This window comes from Myxocyprinus asiaticus, chromosome 24 (genome assembly GCF_019703515.2).
Source record: "Myxocyprinus asiaticus isolate MX2 ecotype Aquarium Trade chromosome 24, UBuf_Myxa_2, whole genome shotgun sequence".
Taxonomy (NCBI): domain Eukaryota; kingdom Metazoa; phylum Chordata; class Actinopteri; order Cypriniformes; family Catostomidae; genus Myxocyprinus; species Myxocyprinus asiaticus.
This window is the reverse complement of record NC_059367.1, coordinates 25572392-25594610: the sequence shown is the minus strand read 5'-3', so window position 1 is coordinate 25594610 and position 22219 is coordinate 25572392. Positions and strand designations below refer to the sequence as shown.

General features: G+C 39.1%; 1 protein-coding gene and 1 pseudogene across 2 annotated transcripts; one reads left to right on the top strand and one right to left on the bottom strand.

Moving 5' to 3' along the window:
• The first annotated feature begins 1193 nt into the window (after window positions 1-1193).
• p2rx7 (purinergic receptor P2X, ligand-gated ion channel, 7) lies at window positions 1194-9603 on the top strand. Of its 2 annotated transcripts, XM_051653788.1 has the most exons (13): window positions 1194-1395; window positions 1669-1816; window positions 1983-2054; window positions 2150-2222; window positions 2702-2795; window positions 3149-3229; window positions 5305-5446; window positions 5607-5743; window positions 6761-6851; window positions 6936-7001; window positions 7088-7192; window positions 7430-7537; window positions 7696-9602. In XM_051653788.1, exons 1-13 carry the CDS (start codon window positions 1277-1279, stop codon window positions 8230-8232), a joined length of 1773 nt encoding a protein of 590 aa, XP_051509748.1. In that variant the 5' UTR covers window positions 1194-1276; the 3' UTR covers window positions 8233-9602. The 2 variants fall into 2 exon arrangements, with proteins under 2 accessions (XP_051509748.1, XP_051509750.1); XM_051653790.1 differs by lacking the exon at window positions 1194-1395 and having other exon boundaries at window positions 1674-1816; window positions 1983-2040; window positions 7696-9603.
• Window positions 9545-20572, bottom strand: LOC127415399 (P2X purinoceptor 4-like; annotated as a pseudogene).
• Between the last annotated feature and the right edge of the window lie 1647 nt (window positions 20573-22219).

The window sequence follows — 22219 nt, the reverse complement described above, 5'->3', positions numbered from 1 at the left end:
AATTTGAGCTTTTTACTGACACATTGTTAACAATCATGTCATAATTGTTATAAAATTGTATTTTACTTAACCTATGTTGTGGCATTTATTATAGGGTACAACAGGGCTAAAGGCACACCTTAAAGGAATATTCCGGGTTCAATACAAGTTAAGCTCAGTCAACAGCATTTGTGGCATAATATTTACGACCACAAAAAAATAATTTTGACTTGCCTCTCCTTTTCATTAAAAAAAGTAAAAATCTGGGTTATAATTTTATAAAATTATACTGCCTTATACACTGCCTTTAAACCATCCAAAAATTGGCCCCATTCACTTCCATTCACTTGATTTTTGCTTTAATTTTTCTTTTTTTTTCTTTCTTTTTTTTTTTTGTTCTTTTTTAAAAAAGGAGGGACGAGTCCAAATAATTTTTATGCCACAAATGTTGTCGATTGGGCTAAATTGTATTGAACCCACAATATTGCTTTAAAGAAAATTAGCTTTTTTTCTGGTCACAAAGTGTATCAAGACTGAAACATTTCTTTTTATTGAATATTGATTGAGCAACATAATTTGTGTGAAAAGAAATAATAACGGAAGGTTGTTTTGAATAAAATTTATTTTTTAAAAAGATGGCGAGGGAGCCTTTTACCCCCATTCTGTGTGGTTGCCTCGTGCAACTGCCCATGTCGCCCATGCCTAAATCCACCACTGCTCCTGGACTTGTACTCAGATGAGCTGGTCTTGACTACAGCACTGCCCTAGACTATCAAGATTTGTGACTACTGTAGAACATTGTATGGGACTAATTGATCATATATAATAATGTTTAAGAACCTAGACCTTAAAATGTCATTTCTTATGTACATAATTACCAATAAAGGGGATAAACATTTATTATTTTACATAGGCCTATATTTTTTCTTTGTACACTTCAGTGAGTTAAAGTAAAATATGGAATAATGGTTTACATGAACATATACACTGTTCCCTGTTTTACTTTAATACAAATATTATTTAAAAATGTACATTAGCAAGTAAAGTAGCCAAGGCTGACAAAAATAATATGCAAATTGCGTAATACGTACGTAATAGCGTACAAATGCACAAGTGGATATGATTATTTAGTTGTTTGGAATGCTTTGACATTTGAGCCTTTCTCCGTCGTGAGAAAGAGTGTTTTATAGTTCGCGCATAACTGTCTCTGCTTCCAGAACACCATGTGACCTTTTCTTCTTCAGCAAGCAGGGCTGGATTCCGCATTCCTCCGAGGAGTGTTGACCAAATCACGACAATGCCTTTCAGTTTGCTGAATATCTGTGAATATGACACTCAAAAACTCGTTAAAATCAAGAGCGTCAAACTTGGTTCCCTGAAATGGACATTAAACGGAGTTATCTTGATGTTCATTTGGTAAGTGCTGCACTGAGCATCTCCGTTGTTTTGCTTTCAAGACGCCCACGCGCATCATCCAACAAGAGCTCATTCATTTACATTCACTGCCACTTTATTATGTACACGTGCTGTGCTGTGTTTAGTTGTAATTATATACAATTCTAAACTTGAAATATGTTGTGTGCACGTTATACTGATGAGAGATATGATTAGAGATATGTCTGTGATTCTATTCGGACTGTTGTCATGACAGTGTCCCTCCCGAGACAAACCCATGTCTTTACTTCACAGTTTCATGATGTTATGGAATAAAGAATATCAAGAGTATGATCGTGTGGTGAGTTCTGTCACCACAAAGGTTAAGGGAGTGGCAAAGGCAAATATACCAGACATTGGGGAAGTTGTATGGGATATGGTGGACCACAGTGGACTATCTCAGGTAACTTTTCCATCCTTGGATGGTTAATTATTATTATTTCCCATGTCAAATAAATACTTAAGGTTTCTCATGCAGAATTATGGTAGTATTCCAGCACTTAAAATCACTTAAAAATACTTAACACTTGACAAAGTAACAAAATTGTGCCCTTGTTTTCGATTTTCAGGGGAAAAACTCTTTTTTCGTGGCAACAAATGTCATTGTCACAAAGAACCAAAAACAAGGTAATTGCCCAGAGGTAAGTACAGATGTTGTGAACAATACACCACTGTCCTTTATAGCTAAATATTATTCATGTAAAACAACAATTCTTGTCTTATGCTTACACTTCAGGCCCCACCATATGGGAAGCTGTGTCGAACAGATAAAGACTGCGAGAAAGGGTTTTCAAACCAGATTAGCCATGGTATTATTATACATATGATTACCTCTTAATACATTACCTTGCCTGCTTTAGCTTCATCTTGTGTTTATTTTGACAGAATAAGTTGGCTGAAACCTTTACCTCAGACAATGGCTTAGTTTGGTAGCTCTGAAATGCAAAAACATTTACAATTTACCTTGCGTGTGCTGAGATTTATTAATGTGATTGCGTGTTGTCAGTTTGTCCTTCACAATTGCAGAAGCATTTCCTAAGCAAAACACACATCTCAGACCGATCATATTTCATTATGATATAAAATATTGATTTGTTTGAGTATTTGAATATTAATATCCTGGATATACTAGCTTACATCATGATCAAATGTTAACTATCCAGTCTGATCTGGGGTTTTTTGTGGTAACTCAGAAAACTTCCACTTCTCAAGATCTGCTCTGCTTTCTCATTTAGACTGTAAATATTTAGCAGCTTAATTGAAGTTAGTTCCTGTGTTTGCATCTTAGGTGTTCAAACAGGAGCCTGTGTGAAGTTTGATGTACTAAGGAAAACATGTGAAGTTTCAGCTTGGTGCCCCATTGAGAACAAGAAGAAACCTAGGTGCCGTAACATACAGTGCTATTAAGATGGAACACTTGCATGAAAATTGCACGAAAACACATTCTAATACTTGGCTAAAATGATTAACTTTAATCCTGTATACTGTTGTTTGTTGAGTAAGACTCGAACTATGACAGCCACGTTTTTGGCAATAGAGGAGATCTTCAACTATGCTACAAAAATTTGTAAAACTGTTTACGCTGCAGTTCTGAGCTACCAATGCTGGCACTGACAACAGATTCGTTTGAGGAACTTATTTGAGGAAGTTGCACTTTTGGTACTTTTATATAAACTGAGATTTTATATAAGGAAATTGTCTCATAACAGGCTTTTGTTATTTCTGTTTCCCCCAGACCTGCTCTTTTGGCATCTGCAGAAAATTTCACTGTGATGATTAAGAATAACATCAGATTTCCAGCCTTTAACTACATAAGGTAGTACTTCATTTTTAAACTAACCTATAAACATGAGTTTACATGTTGCACAGAAGCATATGCATATTTACATTATTATATTATTGCACTAACATACTTCAACCATATTTGTACTTTTAACAGTAGACTATATAAAGTAAAAACTATCCAGAAGGAAGCCTAAGGGGCTGTTCACACCGAATGCACTTTTGTGTTAAAAAAGTTCGATGCAGCGCAATGAATGGAACAAAAATGCAGGTGTCTCTTAAAATCATGGCGCTCATGCGTGAGATGTTAAAATAGAGAGATTCGGTGCAACGTCAAAGACATCTGTCTAGTGTACAACCCCAATCCCGAAAAAGTAGGGACAGTATGAAAAATGCTAATAAAAACAAAAAGGAGTGATTTGTAAATAATATTCACCCTTTGTTATATTGAAAGCACTACAAATACACATTATATTTTATCTTGTGAATTTCATTGTTTTTTTTTGAAAATGTAAAGTAATTTCAAATCAGATGATTGCAACATGCTCCAAAACAGTTGAGACAGTCGTGTGTTTACCACTGTGAAACATCACCAATTCTTCTAATAACATTTATTAAGCATTTGGGCACTAAGGACACAAGTTTGTTAAGTTTAGAAAATGGAATTTTCCCCCATTCATCCATTATGCAGGAATTCAACTGCACAATTGTACGGGGTGTTTGTTGCCATCTATGCATTTCATAATGCTCCACACATTCTCAATTGGAGACAGGTCAGGACTGCAGGCAGGCCAATCTACCACCCGCACTCTCTGCTTACACAGCCATGCACTTTTAATCCGGGCAGTATGTGGTTTGAAGTTGTCCTGCTGGAAAATGCAGGGACGTCCCTGGAAAAGACGGTGCTGGATAGCAGTATATGTTGGTCCAAAATTTGTACATATCTGTCTGCATCAATGGTGCCCTCACAGATGTGTGAATTACCCATGCCATGGGCACTGACACACCCCTGGCACATACAGCCACTGGCTTTTGGACCTGACACTGATAACAACTTGGATGGTGCTTTTCCTCTTTGGCCCGAAGAACACGACAGCTGTGTTTTTCAAAAACTATTTGAAATGTGGTCTCGTCAGACCAAACAACACAGTTCCACTGTTCTACTTTCCATCTAAGATGAGACCGAGCCCAGAGAAGTCGGCAGCACTTCTGGACAGTGTTGATGTATGGCTTCTGCTTTGCATAGTAAAGTCTTAACTTGCATCTGTGGATGCAGCGGCAAATGGTGTTGACTAACAAAGGTTTACTAAAGTTATCCCAAGCCCATGTTCATGATATCCATTACAGATGAATGATGTTTTTTAAGACAGTGATGTCTGAGGGATTGAAGATCATGTGCATTCAGAAGTGGTTTTTGTCTTGCCCTTTACACACCGAGATTTGACCAGATTCCTTGAATTTTTTTAATATATTGTGGACTGTAGAGGGTGAAATGCCCCAAATCCTTCCAGTTTGTCTTTGGGGAACATTGTTCTCAAAGTGCTGGATTATTTGCTGAAGCATCTGTTGGCAAATTGTCAAACCTCAAATGATCCTTGCTCTTGAAGGTCTAGGCTGTTTTTGGAGGCTCCTTATACAGTATAGAGTACTATGACACAATTGCCTCACCTGTTTAACATCTCCTGTTTCACATCACCTTGTTATTTCAACTTGTCAAATTGTTATTCTTCTTAAATTGCCCGTCTCAACTTTTTGGAGCATGTTGCAATCATCTGATTTAAAATTACTGTACATTTAAAAAAACAATAAAATTCACAAGGTAAAACATCGTATAATGTGTAGTTGTAGTGCTTTCAATATAGCAAAGGGTGAAAATAATTTACAAATCACTCCTTTTTGTTTTTATTAGCATTTATCATACTGTCCCAACTTTTTGGGGGTTCAATGGAATTGGGGTTTTATGTTCACATAGAAAAACAATCATTGGAAAACAGCGCACATGTGTGCAAAAACATGTTTGGTTTGAACAGTCCCTAAGATTTATTATTTAGCTAATATTCATTATTTACAAACTCCTAATATAGCCATCCATCTATGTATTTTAATTAGAAGAAACATCTTACCTGAAATGAAGGACACTGAGCTTAAAGGTTGCCTTTATAACCGCTATACAAATCCATACTGTCCCATTTTCCGTCTGGGGGACATTGTGAATGAGGCCAAGGAGAACTTTGCCAATGTGGCAGTAGAGGTAAAGCCTGTCTTTCCATCAGTTTCCTCTATGTAACTATGTCTTCCTGATGATGCACACTGAATCAATACACTGTATTATACAATTCCAGGACTTATGTATGTCATTTAGTTAAGGCAGTGCAGGCTGTTTATGTCTGCTGGAAATGTCTGCTCTACAGGGTGGTGTAATTGGGATTCAGATCAACTGGGACTGTGACCTGAACAGGATCTTTCACAGCTGTCTGCCCAAATACTCGTTCCGTCGTTTGGATGAAAAAGAAAGTAACCGTACCCTGTATCCTGGCCTTAACTTCAGGTGAGAACAATTACAATTAATGACTTTGGGTGTTATAGATGATTAAAATGTATAAAGTACAGTTGAATCCTTAAGTCTGAGACCACACTGAAAATCTAAATTTAAACTTAGAAATAAATAGAAACTTTTAGGATAAAAAAAAAAAAACAAAAACATTATTTAAAATGATTTTACTTAAAAATATATAACATTTTAATGAACGTTTGTGTCCTTAATATTTTTATTATGTGGTGACCATTTTATAAAAGCAAGAACTCAAGGCTGTGCCATATTGTGAATATAGTAACGGCTGAAGTGGTTACAGGCACTCCACAGGCACGCCCTTCAGCTGTGACTATATTCACAATATAACACGGTCTCTCATGCCTTATTACTCAATTAAATAATGTGGGGGTAACATGAATCAGGTTTTGCACAAATTTGTAGAGTCCAAGCCAGCTCAAGTACGTGCTGTCAATAAAGCTAAAAATGATATACAAAGTATTAAGAAAATCTGAAATTCATGTTCCTTTCTCAGCTCTATTCACTCGATTATTAAGATGATAATTTCATTTAAAAAACAATTGTATTAGAAAAATGTAAAATAGAAGTCTTTTCACTAGTGTTCTCAGACTTTTGGACCCTTTTGTATACGTAAAATGTAAATATGATGGCTTGACAAAGCAAACATGCTGCTGTTCTAAAGACAGGTTTATTTTATTTTTTATATATTTTTTAATCCCTAAATCAAGACCAAAATGTCCAACTTTAACTCCTAGAGCTTTCAAGCTACATTTACCAAATTTGGCACAGACCTTCAGCTCTGCTTGCTATGACTTTTCTAACTGATCAGAACTACGGTTTTCAAACAGTGGGTGATCAAATATCCCCCAAATCGCATAAATTTACATTAATGGAATGTTCAAATAGGCCAAGACTATTCAAACTTCTTTCTTTCTTTCTTTCCTTCCATCCCTCCGTATGTCCGTCTATCTATTTAGTCCTTTCTGAAAAAGTCTTTTCTGAATTACTTTATAGGTTGGCAAGATACTCGACAGTGAATGGTGTGGAGCAAAGGACCCTATTTAAAATGTATGGCATTAGGTTTGATGTCATGGTGTTTGGGAAGGTGAGACCTGATTATCACATATTGTGTTTACTTTGCATGTTGGGGCATTTAAGATACACAGAGTGTTCTCTGTATTCTTTACAGGCTGGAAAGTTCAGCATTATTCAGCTTATCATCTACATTGGATCAACGCTATCGTATTATGCTATTGTAAGTAACCCTTAATGCCTCAGATGGAAATTTAAATAAGAGTTTGAAGTAATGGAGTGTGTTTGCACCTGTGTGTTTTTTTTTAGACCACAATCGTCCTTGACTGGCTTATTGGCACCAGCTGTTACTCCAAAGAGGCCAAACAGAACTACTCTGAGAGAAAGTTTGAGCCAGTTCAGGACATGCAAGAGGTGAACACACACACACACACACACACACACACACACACACGTGTATATGTAAATGCACATTGTATATGCACATTGACTAGATGTGCATAGCACTTACATTGGTGAGGCATGTAAACAGCTGTTGTGTGACAGCTGTTTAACACCGTCCATGCTTGTTTTCTAGACACAGGTTAAATTGCAGCCTTAACTGGGATCCTATGTTTATGAATCTCACCTGTATTAATGTATCTTTTGCAGTGTTTCCTTTGTGTGTCATTTGTGGATAAGGACAATTTAAGGGTGGTGAAAAAGTCCCGAAAGAAAAGATTACAGGAGACAAAACCCCTTTCCATTCACCAGCGCAAAGTAAGATTCTCAGTACTAAGATATTCGATCCAACAGCACTCTTGCATGTGTGATATTGTGCAATTGCATTATTATGCATTATCAGAAATATACTAAGTTTATTTTTATGTATAACGAGAAAACAAATAGCACAATATGATTTCTCTGTTTACTGCCAGAATGATATGGCCAGCATGAAGACTCTGATCAGTGTGCTGCATTGTGGGCAAAGCACAAGTTTGCCTGTTCAGAATGGCCTGAGTGGTGGGCTTAAGATAGATGAAAACCAGCCCAGCAGGCAAAGCAATGGACAGAGCGCAGACACACCATTACTGGAGATGCCTCAGTCTGGGGGTCCGGTCTGGTGTCAGTGTGGATGCTGCCAGCCTGCTGCCACCTTGCACGAGCAGCTGTGCTGTCGATCGAGCAAGGGGCGCTGCATAACCACCTCCCCTCTTTTTTCAACACTGGTCCTCAGTCGCTCCGTCCTGGAGACAGCTTTGTTCTATGTGGATCCCCTAGCGGAGCTGCGTGAGGGGGCTCAGCTGCGTCATGGGGCCTATGCTCAATTCATTAGGTGGCGGTTTGGTGACAGCACACCCAGGGAATCTATTCCAGTAATACCCAGTTGCTGTGTGTGGAGGATAAGGGCAGAATACCCCAGCCCTGATGGAAATTATAGTGGCCTAAGACTTCATCAGGTCACACCCTCTTAGGCAGTGCTTAATGTATAATAGACTTTATCAAGGGCTTTTTGATTGGATGCACAATCAGACTGAAGATGCCTTAACTTTGCAAAAAAGAAAATGCTACTAACAACAATCAATAACACAACATTATGTCAGTTGTAACCTACAAAGCAACCAAATGATGTGCCATAACATAAAAAAGAGAAAGAGGAATTCAAAATAATAATAATAATAATAATTAATAAAAAAACTAGAAAAAAAGCTGGTTGCCAAGATGCATACGTCTTTGATCCAACTAACAAAAACAACTAATGAATCCAGAGCTCAATCATGTATGACCATTTGGTTTATTAATGATTTGGAGTGTTATTAAACATTGATACACTGAAACTAAAATAAATTAAGTATATTGTAATTTATAAAATAAATGAAATGTATAAAGTTTGGTATATGGGTAGTTCACATGAAATACATTTGGGAATGCCCTGCTGTATACATGCAGTCTAAAAGATTTTAAAAAGCACAGAATATTTGTAGTTTTACAAATGAATGCACAACCATTTAAAATGAACTAGCTGATTAAAAATGTTAAAAAGGAAATGGTGACCTAAAAAAATATCACCTAAAATACATACAATACATACACTCACTGAGCACTTTATTGGGAACACTATGGTTCTAATAAAGTGCCCGATGTGGCCTTCTGCTGTTGTAGCCCATCCGCCTCAAGGTTTGATGTGTTGTGCATTCTGAGATGCTATTCTGCTCATTACAATTGTACAGAGCGGTTATCTGAGTTACTGTAGTCTTTCTGTCAGCTGGAACCAGTCTGGCCATTCTCTGCTGACCTCTCTCATCAACAAGGTGTTTCCAACCGCAGAACTGCCACTCACTGGTTGTTTTTTGTTTTTGTCATCATTCTGAGTAAATTCTAGAGACTGTTGTGCATGAAAATCCCAGGAGATCAGCAGTTACAGAAATACTCAAACCAGCCCGTCTGCCACTAACAATCATGCCATAATAAGTAGATGTAGAGGTGTTCCTAATAAAGTGCTCAGTGAGTGTATATTATTAATCTAAAATCTTGATGTTAATTAAAAAAAAAGCTCATGGACATGTTAAGTCAAATACCCTTAGATGTATATGAAATGTATACATTTTATACGGCACTAGAACACATTGATTTTGATTTGTGATGGTTTGAAGTGCGATGAATGTGTCCATTCCATTGAAACATCCAATCCACATTTATCAGTGAGTACCATATGAGGTTGTCTCAACAGAGCTCTAGAGCAGAGTAAAAATGTGATATAATTTTGCATAACAAATTTTTAATTACTTATAGATAGCCTATGTGAATTTTACTCACCATCAGCATGCCACTATCACTTTTTTGGTTCAAATTAATAAATTTGTGTTTGGCATAGTAGTCTCTGTCCTTCATGAAAGTAAGCATGAACCAGTCACAAACAGCATTCACCTGTGAGAAGTTCAGAAACACTCTGAAAATGCCTAAACCAAAGTAATTTCTGTAAAAATAAGTGATAAAAAAACACGTAACCATTACTTACCAAACTAAGAAAGGAGAGCGTGGCCCCAAGATATACAATAGTGGGCACAATGTTCAATTTACTAGCCTATAGCGACAAAAATACAGTTGCTAAAAACTTGAAAGTGAAACTTGTCTAAACTGAAGCTGATTATTATATCCAAGAGATTAGCAGACAAACCTTTCCGAAAACAATGACCTCAATACAGCGGATTCTGTAGACCTGGATCAATGTCTGTTTCAATTTTTTCACTGTTTTTAAAATATTTTGAAAATCTGTGGGGAAAAACTAAATGATTCTCTAGGAACGATTGTTTTAGATATAAAATATGGTACAATATTCAAAAATGTATTACCAAAGAAATTACCAAAATTTTAAGTAAACAATATTAACCGAAAATTGTAGTCAGGGGCAACATTATTTTCAAGGTTTTTGTTGTCCAGTCGCTGAAAGAATACTTTGGAACACAAAAGTATGCTGGACAGTCCAAGTCACAACTCCAGTCAATGAAAATCCCTATAACACCACCCTTAAACATTTAAACACACTGTGAACTATAATATGTAATCCATATTAAATACTAATCTCAGTATTAATCAGAATGCTTTCTGCATTAAAAAAAACTACATATATAAACAAAATATAGAGCATTTTTGAAGATAAACACTTTAACAGCCATGACACTGAAGATTTCTCCTGCCTCGGACACAATGTCCCCCAAACGGAAAATAGGACAGTCTGGGTCTGTTTTACGATTAAAGGTGCAGTGTTTTAAGTATGTGGAGTTGATGTGAGGCAGAATGTTTCACCTAGAAGAAGCACAAAACACATTCACTTACGCTAAAATCTACATTTCAAATAAGTTTTTGTCTCTCAGCTGGTGGCCATTCAATGGCCACGTTTACATGCACCCTTATTATGAGATTATGGCAATACTGCGATTAAACTGTAGCTCATCATGCAAACAGAATACTGTGATTATTTTTTTGTGATTATGCAAACAATCAAAATGATGATAATTGAAGTAATATATGTGGAGTACTTCTGTTTTAATCACTTTATACAGGCATGTAAAAGCTTTAATCGCATTTCTTCCAGTCTGAACAAAGTGCGCCTGCGCCAGTGCTGCAGATGGGTGAAGTTTATGCTCATGCACAGGTTAGAAAACAAAACATTGCGAAACAGAAAAAGCTGCACTTCTCGCTTTACATGAAACGACAGTTCCTTGCAGAATCTACAGCCCCATGGCAAAAGAAAACATATTTTCCCCAAGTTATGAATGTCCGTTTGCTGTCTGAATTGAATGTTGGTGAGATAAAAAGACCATATACGGCAAAATACATCTTTCCATTGAGTTTTTCCTCATGGGTGGAACACAACAACATCCAGCACGTCCAGTGTAGTCTGATTCATAAAACAAATTACTTTAAAGAACTGGTTCTTTTTAGTTAATTAAAACAGACAGCGCATCCAGTGTAGTCAGAAATTACTTTTGTGTTCCAATATATATATATAGATATAGATATAGATATAGATATATATACACACACACACACACACACACACACACACACATATATATATATATATACACACATTTAAAAATGTCACATTTCTCAGCGGATAATCAGAGTAATGGCAAGGAGCATGTAAACGGGACTGAAGAGGTTTGCCCAAATCATGTAAACATCTAAATCTGATTAGTACTTTGATATGTTTACATGTACATCAATAATATGATTACTGCAATAATCAGAATATCAGTGTACATATAAACATAGCCAGTTTCAGACATAATAAGAAAAAATAACAAATACAAAAAGTGAAAGATGTATTTACTTACTTTCTGAAATGGAACCTGGGATATTGCATGTTATTTTTAATGAGCACTGTTTAGTCCTTTGCAGCACCTAGCATAGCAGGTCTGTACAATCACAAAAACAGTAATCTGTTATTTTTGTATTCCCAATATCAAATATGCAAAGTGCAATCAAACTGGTGTTGTTCACTTTGCTTCAGTACTGTACTTATTTAATAATTTCAAGAGGTCAAAACACCCACTTTGAAATTATGGTGTCATTTTCAAGTGGACAGCATGAAAGCACCTCGCAGGTTTTTTATGGTGTCAGAGTATTTTACACATCGGCCAGTCTGAACACCTGCAAGGAGGATTACAGTGTTTACTTTGTGGCATGTGTTACATCTCAAATTTTGTGCAGGTTATGTTACATAGCACTATTTGGAAGACTTGCTATTGCCATGGACTTCATTGAGCCCCTCTTTGCAATCGCTATCAGACTCACAGACAGTGAATTCACTTGGAACCTGAAAAAAGGGATCATTTTATCATGCAATGTGCAATGGTCTCTGTAGTGAATGACATTGAATTCCTGGTATTGTTGTAAGCCACTCTGAGCTCTTGATAAATGCTGAAAGAACAACTGCACATTGATGTCCTGCCTGCTTGTTGTGTTACTTAATTAATCAACAAGCACAACAGTCTTTTCATGTGCAAAAGTGCAAGTGAACATGTATGCAACCTCCATCTATTTAACAATACCTCAAGACAGCTGCTCTGTGTCTGGTCGGGTGTAACCATCATATTTGGAGAAAGAAAGAAAGAGTTTTCTCCCTGCTGAAGTAAAAGAAAGGTGGGTGACTGAATATGGTAGTATTCCAAAAAAACAAATGTCATCTTTATCAGGTAAGACAACTGAAAAAAGAACATTCAGAGAAACTAGAACTTATTTTTCTACTCCAATGGATCTCAGAACTCTGTCACTGAAGTTTGGATACCTGGGGTGAGATTACATATTCAGCCACGTCCCAAACATGAACCCACTCAATGGATGAATTGGTCAGAACGTTTCCTTTCACCTTCGTATTGACTGAAACGATTGCTGAGTCAGTGTCCTGGTAAGCCCGTTGCACCCAGCAAACATGCCTTCAGGGTACAATACACCGATCAGGAACTGAATATTACTGTTAGCATGGCACTGCTTAAATATGGGTGCAGAAGGTTCTTTTATTTAAAAAAAAAAAAAAAATTGATTATGAAATATTGTAATTTTCACTTCAGTAAATAATAAAAATACTCACACAGCAACATAGGTGATGATCAATAACTGTATCAGTCTGAAGAGGGCTCCCACACTTATGCTACTAATGATCAGTGTTACAGGTGTCTCATAATCAAAAAAGACAGTGGAGACAACCACTGCAGCAATCCTTGCCACAACCCATAACTGAAGAAGTGTCTTCTGTGAAACTACAATACCTGATGCAAGTTCACAAAACCCATGTGTTAGCTTGGAGCCTTTAACTGACTCATTACAGCCACTAAAACTTCAACAGAATTCACACACACACATTAAATACAATTTTTATTTGATTTTATTGTGCAAGAACAGTGAAAGTGTTAAGATATGCACTCATACCATCTGCAATTATATGGTTAAAGCCCTGTTAGCTTCTCAGCGGTATTTGCACTCTACACATTTGCAAGCCATTATCACCAACCACGGAAATCCATGAAAATCTCATGGCTCCCGAAGACCTTATAGTTACATATATAAATGAAGATACATTAAAATAATCCTTCTACGATGGTTCACAAAACAACAAAATTAGCAAAGCATCTAAAAGCTGAAAACACAACGAAATAAACCGTATTTGTAAGTCGTGTGGCATTCTAATGCATGCAAAATCATGAGGCTGCTGGGAAGTAGCAGAGAGCTGCTTATGCCACTGCAAGTCACTCACAAGAGAAGTTATGCAGTCAACATGTAATGGGTTTCCATCATGGAACTCTAAACAGAAGAGGTTCTGTGTATACTAATCTAATGACTTTTTGAATAAAAATTGAGTTGATACCATTGAAAATGTTGAAGTTATGTTCAATAAGAGTTCTGTTAGAAGCCAATCCAGGTATGCGATGTCCAGAGCACTTCAGGACAAATAGTTACAGCATGTTCATACATATTTATTTTCTGAATTTATTTTTTTATATGTAGTGGCTTAAAGGAATATTCTGGATTAAATACAAGTTAAGCTCAATCGACAGCATTGGTGGTATAATGTTGATCACCACAAAAAATAATCTCGATTCATCTCTCCTTTTCTTTAAAAAAGCAAAAATCTGGGGGCTTGGGTAGCTCAGTGAGTAAAGACGCTGACTACCACCCCTGGAATCGCGAGTTTGAATCCAGGGTGTGCTGAGTGACTCCAGCCAGGTCTCCTAAGCAACCAAATTGGCCCGGTTGCTAAGGAGGGTAGAGTCACATGGGGTAACCTCCTTGTGGTCTCTATAATGTGGTTCTCGATCTCGGTGGGGTGCGTGATGAGTTGTGCGTGGATGCCGCGGAGAATAGCGTGAAGCCTCCACACGCGCTATGTCTCTGCGGTAACGTGCTCAACAAGCCACGTGATCGGATGCGCGGATTGACGGTCTCAGACGTGGAGGCAACTGAGTTTCGTCCTCCGCCACCCAGATTGAGGCGAGTCACTACGCCACCATGAGGACTTAGAGTGCATTGGGAATTGGGCATTCAAAATTGGGGAGAAAAAAATCTATAAAAAGAAAAAATACTAATAATCTGTGTTCCAGGGAGGCATTTACAATGGAGGTGAATGGGGCCAATCTGTAAACGTTAAAATACTAACTGTTTCAAAAGTATAGACACAAGACATAAACAATATGCATGTTAACTTGATTGTAATGTGATAAAATCATTTACTAACCTTTTCTGTGTAAAGTTATAGCCAATTTTACAACTTAATTGCCATGACGATGTAATGTCAACAAACCCTAAAATGACTGTACAAATCATGATTTAAACAACTTTACAGCTCAAATAATACATTATTTTACCAGAAAAATTAATGTAAGCTTCACATTTCTGCAAATAAACCCTCCAGAAATTGTCCCCATTCTCATCCATTGTTAGTTCCTCACTGTAACCTAAATATTAGCTTTTTTATGAAAAAGAGGGATGAGTCGAAAAATGTTTTGTGGTAATCAACATTATGCCACAAATGCTGTCAGTTGAGCTTAACTTATATTGAACCCACAATATTCCTTTAATTTCACTGTGTTGTGGCTTTTCTGTTGTTTTTTCAGATTTTATTTGCTTTGTAAATTTTGTCTTGTGCACACTTGGGCCATCGTAATTATTGAAATAAATGCCTCAGTGCATGAAAGCTCATTTAGTATGACTAACCTCCAATGACCAACAACACCAGTGGAAACTTCAGTGTGATCACGGTTTAAATATCACCTTTAAAACAGGCAAAAACTCACACTCATCCTCTGGAAAATATACAGCAAAATTAAAGTGGACTGGGCCTAGGAGGCTGCATCTACCTTGAGCTTTTCCTCGACCAGCACCAGATGACTGGTTTGTTTTTCATACTCTTCAACATTGGAGCATTTTTCAACATGTCTGGCAGGATGAGGAACCTGATCTTACTGCCACGAATATACACCTGCTCCAGCTGAGCTACACGGCCATCCCTGTATGTGACTGTGATGTTTGCCATCTGGAGGAAGAGGTACAAGTAAAAGATAAAGGCAAAACTTTGAACAAGATAAAGTACGGACGCTTAGAGTACAGGGCGGGAATTGACCCTTCGCTAAGCTCCGCCCCCTTTGGTTACAGTCGCTCGCTCTGACAAGCTCTGCAGAACTCCCCATTGGAATGAATGGGATGTTGCAGTGAACGGCGTGGGTTTTGGCGAAATATTCTCATAAACGGAATGGATGATATTTTTACGTGGGCTGGTATGAAGAGTGACATTGTAATGCATATTCATCTGACGTTTTTTGTAAAATAAATTGTTAAATTACTCAGTAATTTGATTATAAACTGTGGAGACTGTGAATCAGAATTGAGGCAAATGATTATTAGTCACTTGAAAAGAGAAACACTTCATTTAATGGCGATTACACATCTAATAACATAAGTGTAAGTGAACAGAGCTGTTTAAAACATCTCATACCACACTATGATGCGGTGTTGACCCGACAGCTCAAAATACAAATAATTTCTATAGGGTTACCGTAGTGAATCAGTGTCAAGTCATTTTTATTTGTATTGCACGTTTCACAACACACATCGTTTCAAAGCAGCTTTACAGAAAATCATACATTAACAGAAAATGAACTGTAATATCTATAATGTCTTAGAGTCATCATTGTGTATTTGATCAAATACGATTGTGAATTGTTTAAAAATAATTAAATAATAATTGTATTTAGAATCCCAAGGTGTAAGGTAAGAACATCGTTTTGAACACTGATTGTTTATGTACTCGATCAGTAATGGCAATTTGTTCATTTTTAACCACAAAATCATACATAGTGCAGCTTTAATGTTCAGTTATTAGCTTTAATTTACCTTGGAGCAAATTTAAGTGTCATTGCAAATGTTATATATTCATTTGGGAATGAGGTCTGACACAATTTATTTTCGTGAGTGCACAAAACACAGCGCAACGCGCTACGACTGTGTGCAACATCTTATCCAATTTTCGTTAGAGCGCTAATTCTAAGTGCAATTTTCGTGCCAGCACAAAGCGCAAATGGGCGTGGGTGAGAGTGTTTGCGCTACTGTAGGTGTATGCGCGCAAGCTGTGAAGGAGCATGGCTTCGGGCATGCGATTTGTGAAACAGTTGTCACACTTTACTTGTAAGCATCAAGGAATCGATTCTGATTGGATAAACTTTTTGTTTTTTGCAATTGGTTTGTAGATGAATTAGGAGTGGAAAGCGATTGAAAAGTACAATGAAAATAAAAGGATGAAAAATATTAATTTATTAGGCATGTTACACCAGCAGAGAAGGCTTTGCTGGCCCTGAGAAATCGCCACTGGTCAGTGGCGCTTTAAGGCGGAGCTTAGTGAAGGGTCAATTTCTTTTTATGAAATAGTTTAGCGCTCCTTCTAATTTTGTGTTTATTAGGGTTTTACTATAGTATTATTGTAGACAGTAGTAACCATGTTTTTTCTATAGTAATATTATAGTAACTATGAAAAGTAATTGCCTTGACATGGCTTAATTGTTTAGAATCATAAGGCCCATTTACACTTATACCCCATATTAAAAATATAACCTACTGAAATAAATAAACGGATTAACGTTTGAAGTGGGTCCTGACAACCTTATTATTGGTAAACTTCATTTTTAAGAAATAAAATACAGCAATAGACTTCCATCCTTAAAGCAAATTACAAGGACAAATCAGAGTACACACGAATGCAAGGATGGAGTGGAGAGAAATAATATCAAGGAAGAATATGAGGATGGAGTGGTAGGAAATAATTGATGGAGATAAATAACATATACTGTAATATTAAGAACATAAAATTTGAACAAAGATGGGAACTGCTTAAAGAAATAATAATATATTAAATGATGATGATTATTTACCTTTGACTCTTCTTATTAATTGGTTAAATAGAAATGTATTTAGCAATTATACTGCCCTTCAAAAGGCAAAACGCAAAATTGAGTTATGACTGAAATCAAGTCTATGATCTGTCCCGTGACAGACGAGTTTCCCTCATGCGCTAAAATTCAGAGAAACCTTGATGTGAAAATGCAGTAACTACAAAAACCACATCAAAATAATTTGACGGACGAATGGATGGATAGTAATGCCATGTCAGCACCAAAGGTTATTTTCATGGCAAAAACAGTAGTTTAAAGTGTAATTACAAAAAACAAACTATCACAGCACTGTAAAATGATGTAATTAAAAGATGTAAGACACGAGGTGCAGACAGCATCTCTCAGCGACATCGAACGTACAACAGGGGAAACAGAAGTTCGCATCCTGCAAAACACTGTATCCAGCCTTTGCTGCGAATGGTGCCATAAGCTAATTCAGGTCCAGTATTTCGCGAACACCTGCAGCATGATTTTGGGGAGCTGAGGTGGGAGATATTTGATGAGTGGGAAGAGGGTGCCTGTAGTACATTAACATAAGCCACATAGTCACTGCTAGAGACCCCACCAGACTTCTTTATGGGCACTAAAAACCTATACATTGCACAAAAATATCTTGTATTACCGTTCTCGCTCGCTTGACTCTGGTTTGCAGCAGCCACTTCTTGAGTTTCGTTGCTTTCGGCAAATGACAAAAATACTACAAATTTCTGGTGCTATTTTGTGGTTGGCTGGGGCGGACAGACCAAAACTTAAGTGTTAATTCACCTCGTCACTCATTTGAAACTGGCGTGCATGCAAGAATGACCTTGTTTACATGAGAGTACCTGACATCAACGCTTTGGGCTATCAAGAGCTGTGCACGCAGGGCACGCTGTGGTGCCAGGCAAAAGTTTAAACAAGTTAGGAGAAGAGGCAGAGAAAAAGAAATTGCGCACATCAGTTCTTGTGTATTTTCACAATTTTTGTTGAATGTGTGAAAGAGATTTGAGGGCGGGTCAGTCTTCCGCGCCCCCCTTGCAATACCTCTGCTGTAACGTTTGAAGGAAGTATGAAAGCAGGATCTAGGTGCAGCGTGATGTTTAATAAGAAATCAAAGTACAAAAACAAGGTAAACACTGGAACAAGGCGAAACTAGGAAATAAAACAAACGTTACATCCATGATAGGAACCGGTACATGAAACGGAGGAAACACAAAAAGCTGACAAAGACTGAACAGAAATCAGGGCATTATATACACAAGGACGAGGGAATGGAACACAGGTGAGAACAATTGGGAACAGCTGACAGAGATGAGGGCAGTGCATTTTGGGAAGTGTAGTCCTGGGAAAACAGAAGACAGAGGATAAACACAAGGCAACACAACAGTGAATCAGAAAGCGGTAGCAGGCTCGAGGGGCGAAGCCGTAGAAGGCGGAGCCGTGGCAGGCTCGAGGGGCAAAGCCGTGGAAGGCGGAGCTGTGGAAGGCTCGAGGGGCAAAGCTGTGGAAGGTGGAGCCGTGGGAGGCTCGAGACAAAGAGTCCTGGATGACTGGGAAACGACCTCCGTGGTCACGAACATGGGAAGAGACTTGGAAACGACCTCTGTGGTTGTGAACACTGGCAGAGACTCGGGAACGACCTCTGTGGTCGTGAACATGGGCAGAGACTTGGGAACTACCTCTGTGGTCGTGAACACTGGCAGAGATTCGGGGATGACCTCTTTGGTTGTGAGCATGGGCAGAGACTCGGGAACGACCTCTGTAGTCGTGAGCATGGGCAGAGTCCCGGGAATGACCTCTGTAGTCGTGAACACTGCTAGAGACTCGGGAATGACCACTGTGGTCGTGGGCATGGGCAGAGACTTGAGAACGACCTCTGTGGTCGTGAACGCTGGCAGAGACTCGGGGACGACCTCTTTGGTCGTGAGCATGGGCAGAGACTCGGGAACGACCTCTGTAGTCGTGAACACTGCTAGAGACTCGGGAACGACCTCTGTGGTCGTAGGCATGGGCAGAGACTTGAGAACGACCTCTGTGGTCGTGAACACTGGCAGAGACTCGGGGACGACCTCTGTAGTCTTGAGCATGGGCAGAGACTCGGGAATGACCTCGGTGGTCGTGAACACGGGCAGAGACTTGGGAACGACCTCGGTGGTCGTGAACACTGGCAGAGCCTCGGGAACGACCTCCGTGGTCGTGAACATGGGCAGAGACTCGGGAACGACCTCTGGATCATGAACACTGGCAGAGACTTAGAAACGACCTCCATGGTCATGTACACGGGAAGAGGCTTGATAGCAGAAGCCCTTCTTTTCCTCCTCCGCTTCCGGGCGGCCGTAAACACTGACCCCGGGATGGACAAGGCTGGCAATGCTGGCTCTGGGACAGATGAGGCTGGCAACGCTGGCTCTGGGACGGACGAGGCTTCAAGCTCGTTGGCCATGACAGGCGTGGGCTCGTTGGCCGTGGCAGGCCTGGGTGTTGGCTCATTGGCTGTGGCAGGTGTGGGCGTTGGCTCGTTGGCCGTGGCAGGCATGGGAACTAATAATTTGTACGGAAGGGTCATCATGTCCCTACGCACCGACCTCAGTGGGGGATCATTCGACTTGGAGACAGGGGCCGCGGGAGGCTTGGAGCAAGGAGCCGTGGAAGGCTGGGCTGTGTCCCGGCATGGAGCAGACTCACACTTGGCTGTGATGCGGCGTGGAGCAGACTGAGTCGTGGCTGTGACCTGGCATGGAGCAGACTCAGGCATGGCTGTGACACGCCATGGAGCAGACTCAGGCGTGGCTGTGACACGCCGTGGAGCAGACTCAGGCGTGGCTGTGACACGCCGTGGAGCAGACTCAGGCATGGAAGGCTTGGAAGCCGGGATCGGGGTAGGGAGAGGAGGATCCTCTGAAGCCATAGTTTCTAGTGTCAATTTCACGTTTTCCTCTCACATTTAGTCTCCCTTCTCCGGCAATTCTCCCTTCTCCCTCCACCGGTGAGCTGGGCTGTGACCTGGCGTGGAGCAGACTCGGGCGTGGCTGTGACACAGCGTGGAGCAGACTCGGCCGTGGCTGTGACACGCCGTGGAGCAGACTCGGGCGTGGCTGTGACAAGGTGTGGAGCAGACTCGGGCGTGGCTGTGACAAGGCGTGGAGCAGACTCGGGCGTGGAAGGCTTGGCGCAGAGTTTCTAGTGTCAATTTCACGTATTCCTCCCACGTGTATTTTCCCGTCTCCGGCAGTTCCCTCCACCGGTGAGCTGTTAGTCCGATCCGGTAAATTGACTTAAGGTGGGAATCAGCAAATCCAGTGAAGCTGGCAATGGTGCTGAAACGATGGGAGTATTCCCTTATGGGTAAATCCTCCTGGCTCAACTGGTAGAACATAGCTGATAGATCCATTTGGTCAGTTGTTCTGTAACGTTTGAAGGAAGCAGGATCTAGGTGCAGCGTGATGTTTAATAAGAGATAAATCAAAGTACAAAAACAAGATAAACACTGGAACAAGGAAAAACTAGGAACTAGGAAATAAAACAAACGTTACATCCATGATAGGAACCGGTACATGAAATGGAGAAAACACAAAAAGCTGACAAAGACTGAACAGAAATCAGGGCATTATATACACAAGGACTAATGAGGGAATGGAACACAAGTGAGAACAATTGGGAACAGCTAACAGAGATGAGGGCAGTGCATTTTGGGAAGTGTAGTCCAGGGAAAAAGAAGACAGAGGATAACCACAAAGCAACACAACAGTGAATCATAACATTCCACACTTTGAGATTCACTGTTTTAACCAATGCACAAATAGTAAAAAATAAAATATTTTATTTAATGCTGTGTTTGCCAAACGTTTGTTTGGGTGAGCAAGACTCATGTTTGGGTGGGCTTAGCCCACCCCTGCCCATGCCTTCATCTGGCTGTGACTTAAGCAATGGTTACTACTATAATAAAACCATGGTAAATTTATTGAGGAGGAAGGCAAAACTATTCCAGAAAAAAAAATGCCTTCCCTGTCCTATAAGGGGCTCCGTAATAGACACAAGGACAAAGGTCAAGTCGTCATTTTTATTTGTATAGCGCTTTTAACAACACACATCAATTCAAAGCAGCTTTACAGGAAATCATGCACTAACGAAAAAAAAAATGTAATACACATTTTTTTTATTTTTATGAAACTGTAATATCTATAATGTCTTACAGCGATCATTGTGTAGTTTGATTGAATATGATTGTAAATTGTGTATAGATATTAAATCATTAATATTCATTTTATTTAGAACCCCTGTGAGCAAGCTGAAGGCGACTGTGGCAAGGAACACAAAACTCCATAAGATGTTGGTTAATAGAGAAAAATAACCTTGGGAGAAACCAGGCTCACTTATTAAAAATCACCACTATGTACACATTATTTATATTTATTGATAGGTGTTTTATTTTATTTTATTTGCTTATTAGGCTATGTTACTTGTAGTGCTTATTGTCATATATTACAGCAAAGTAATTAAAATGTAGGCTAATATAATTTTATTGAAAGCTGATGTAAATATTTCAGTGTTAAAATACTTTCTTCAATATCTTGAAGAATATCATTCTTATATACAGAGACAACTATAAGTAAGCCATTCATAGTGTAATTTTCTCAAAAACTGTAAACACTGTGTCAGAGATTATTTTCATTAATGAGATAACAACCTCCGCAGTCATAAGAGAGAGTGTAACGGTCAACTAGCATTTTACGAGAGTAAGGGCCCAAACATACTTCACACAAGTACGCAAACGCAGACGCGAGCACTTCGCCAGTGCATGGCCAGCATGTGGTCCCATTGCACATACATTACGTGCGCTCGTGCGTTGCTCTGCCGGTTACAAACCTTGGACCACAAGGGGGCAAAAGTGTTTTTTTGGCACCACGAAACCGGATGTGGTGGAGTCAACATGTCGACAGTTGAGGAGTGTGCTTTTGTATTTGATAAAAGACGACAGAAAAAGATGTTTGTATACTCTTGTTCGGCAAGACTCTCCTCAAATTGCTGCTCTGCCATG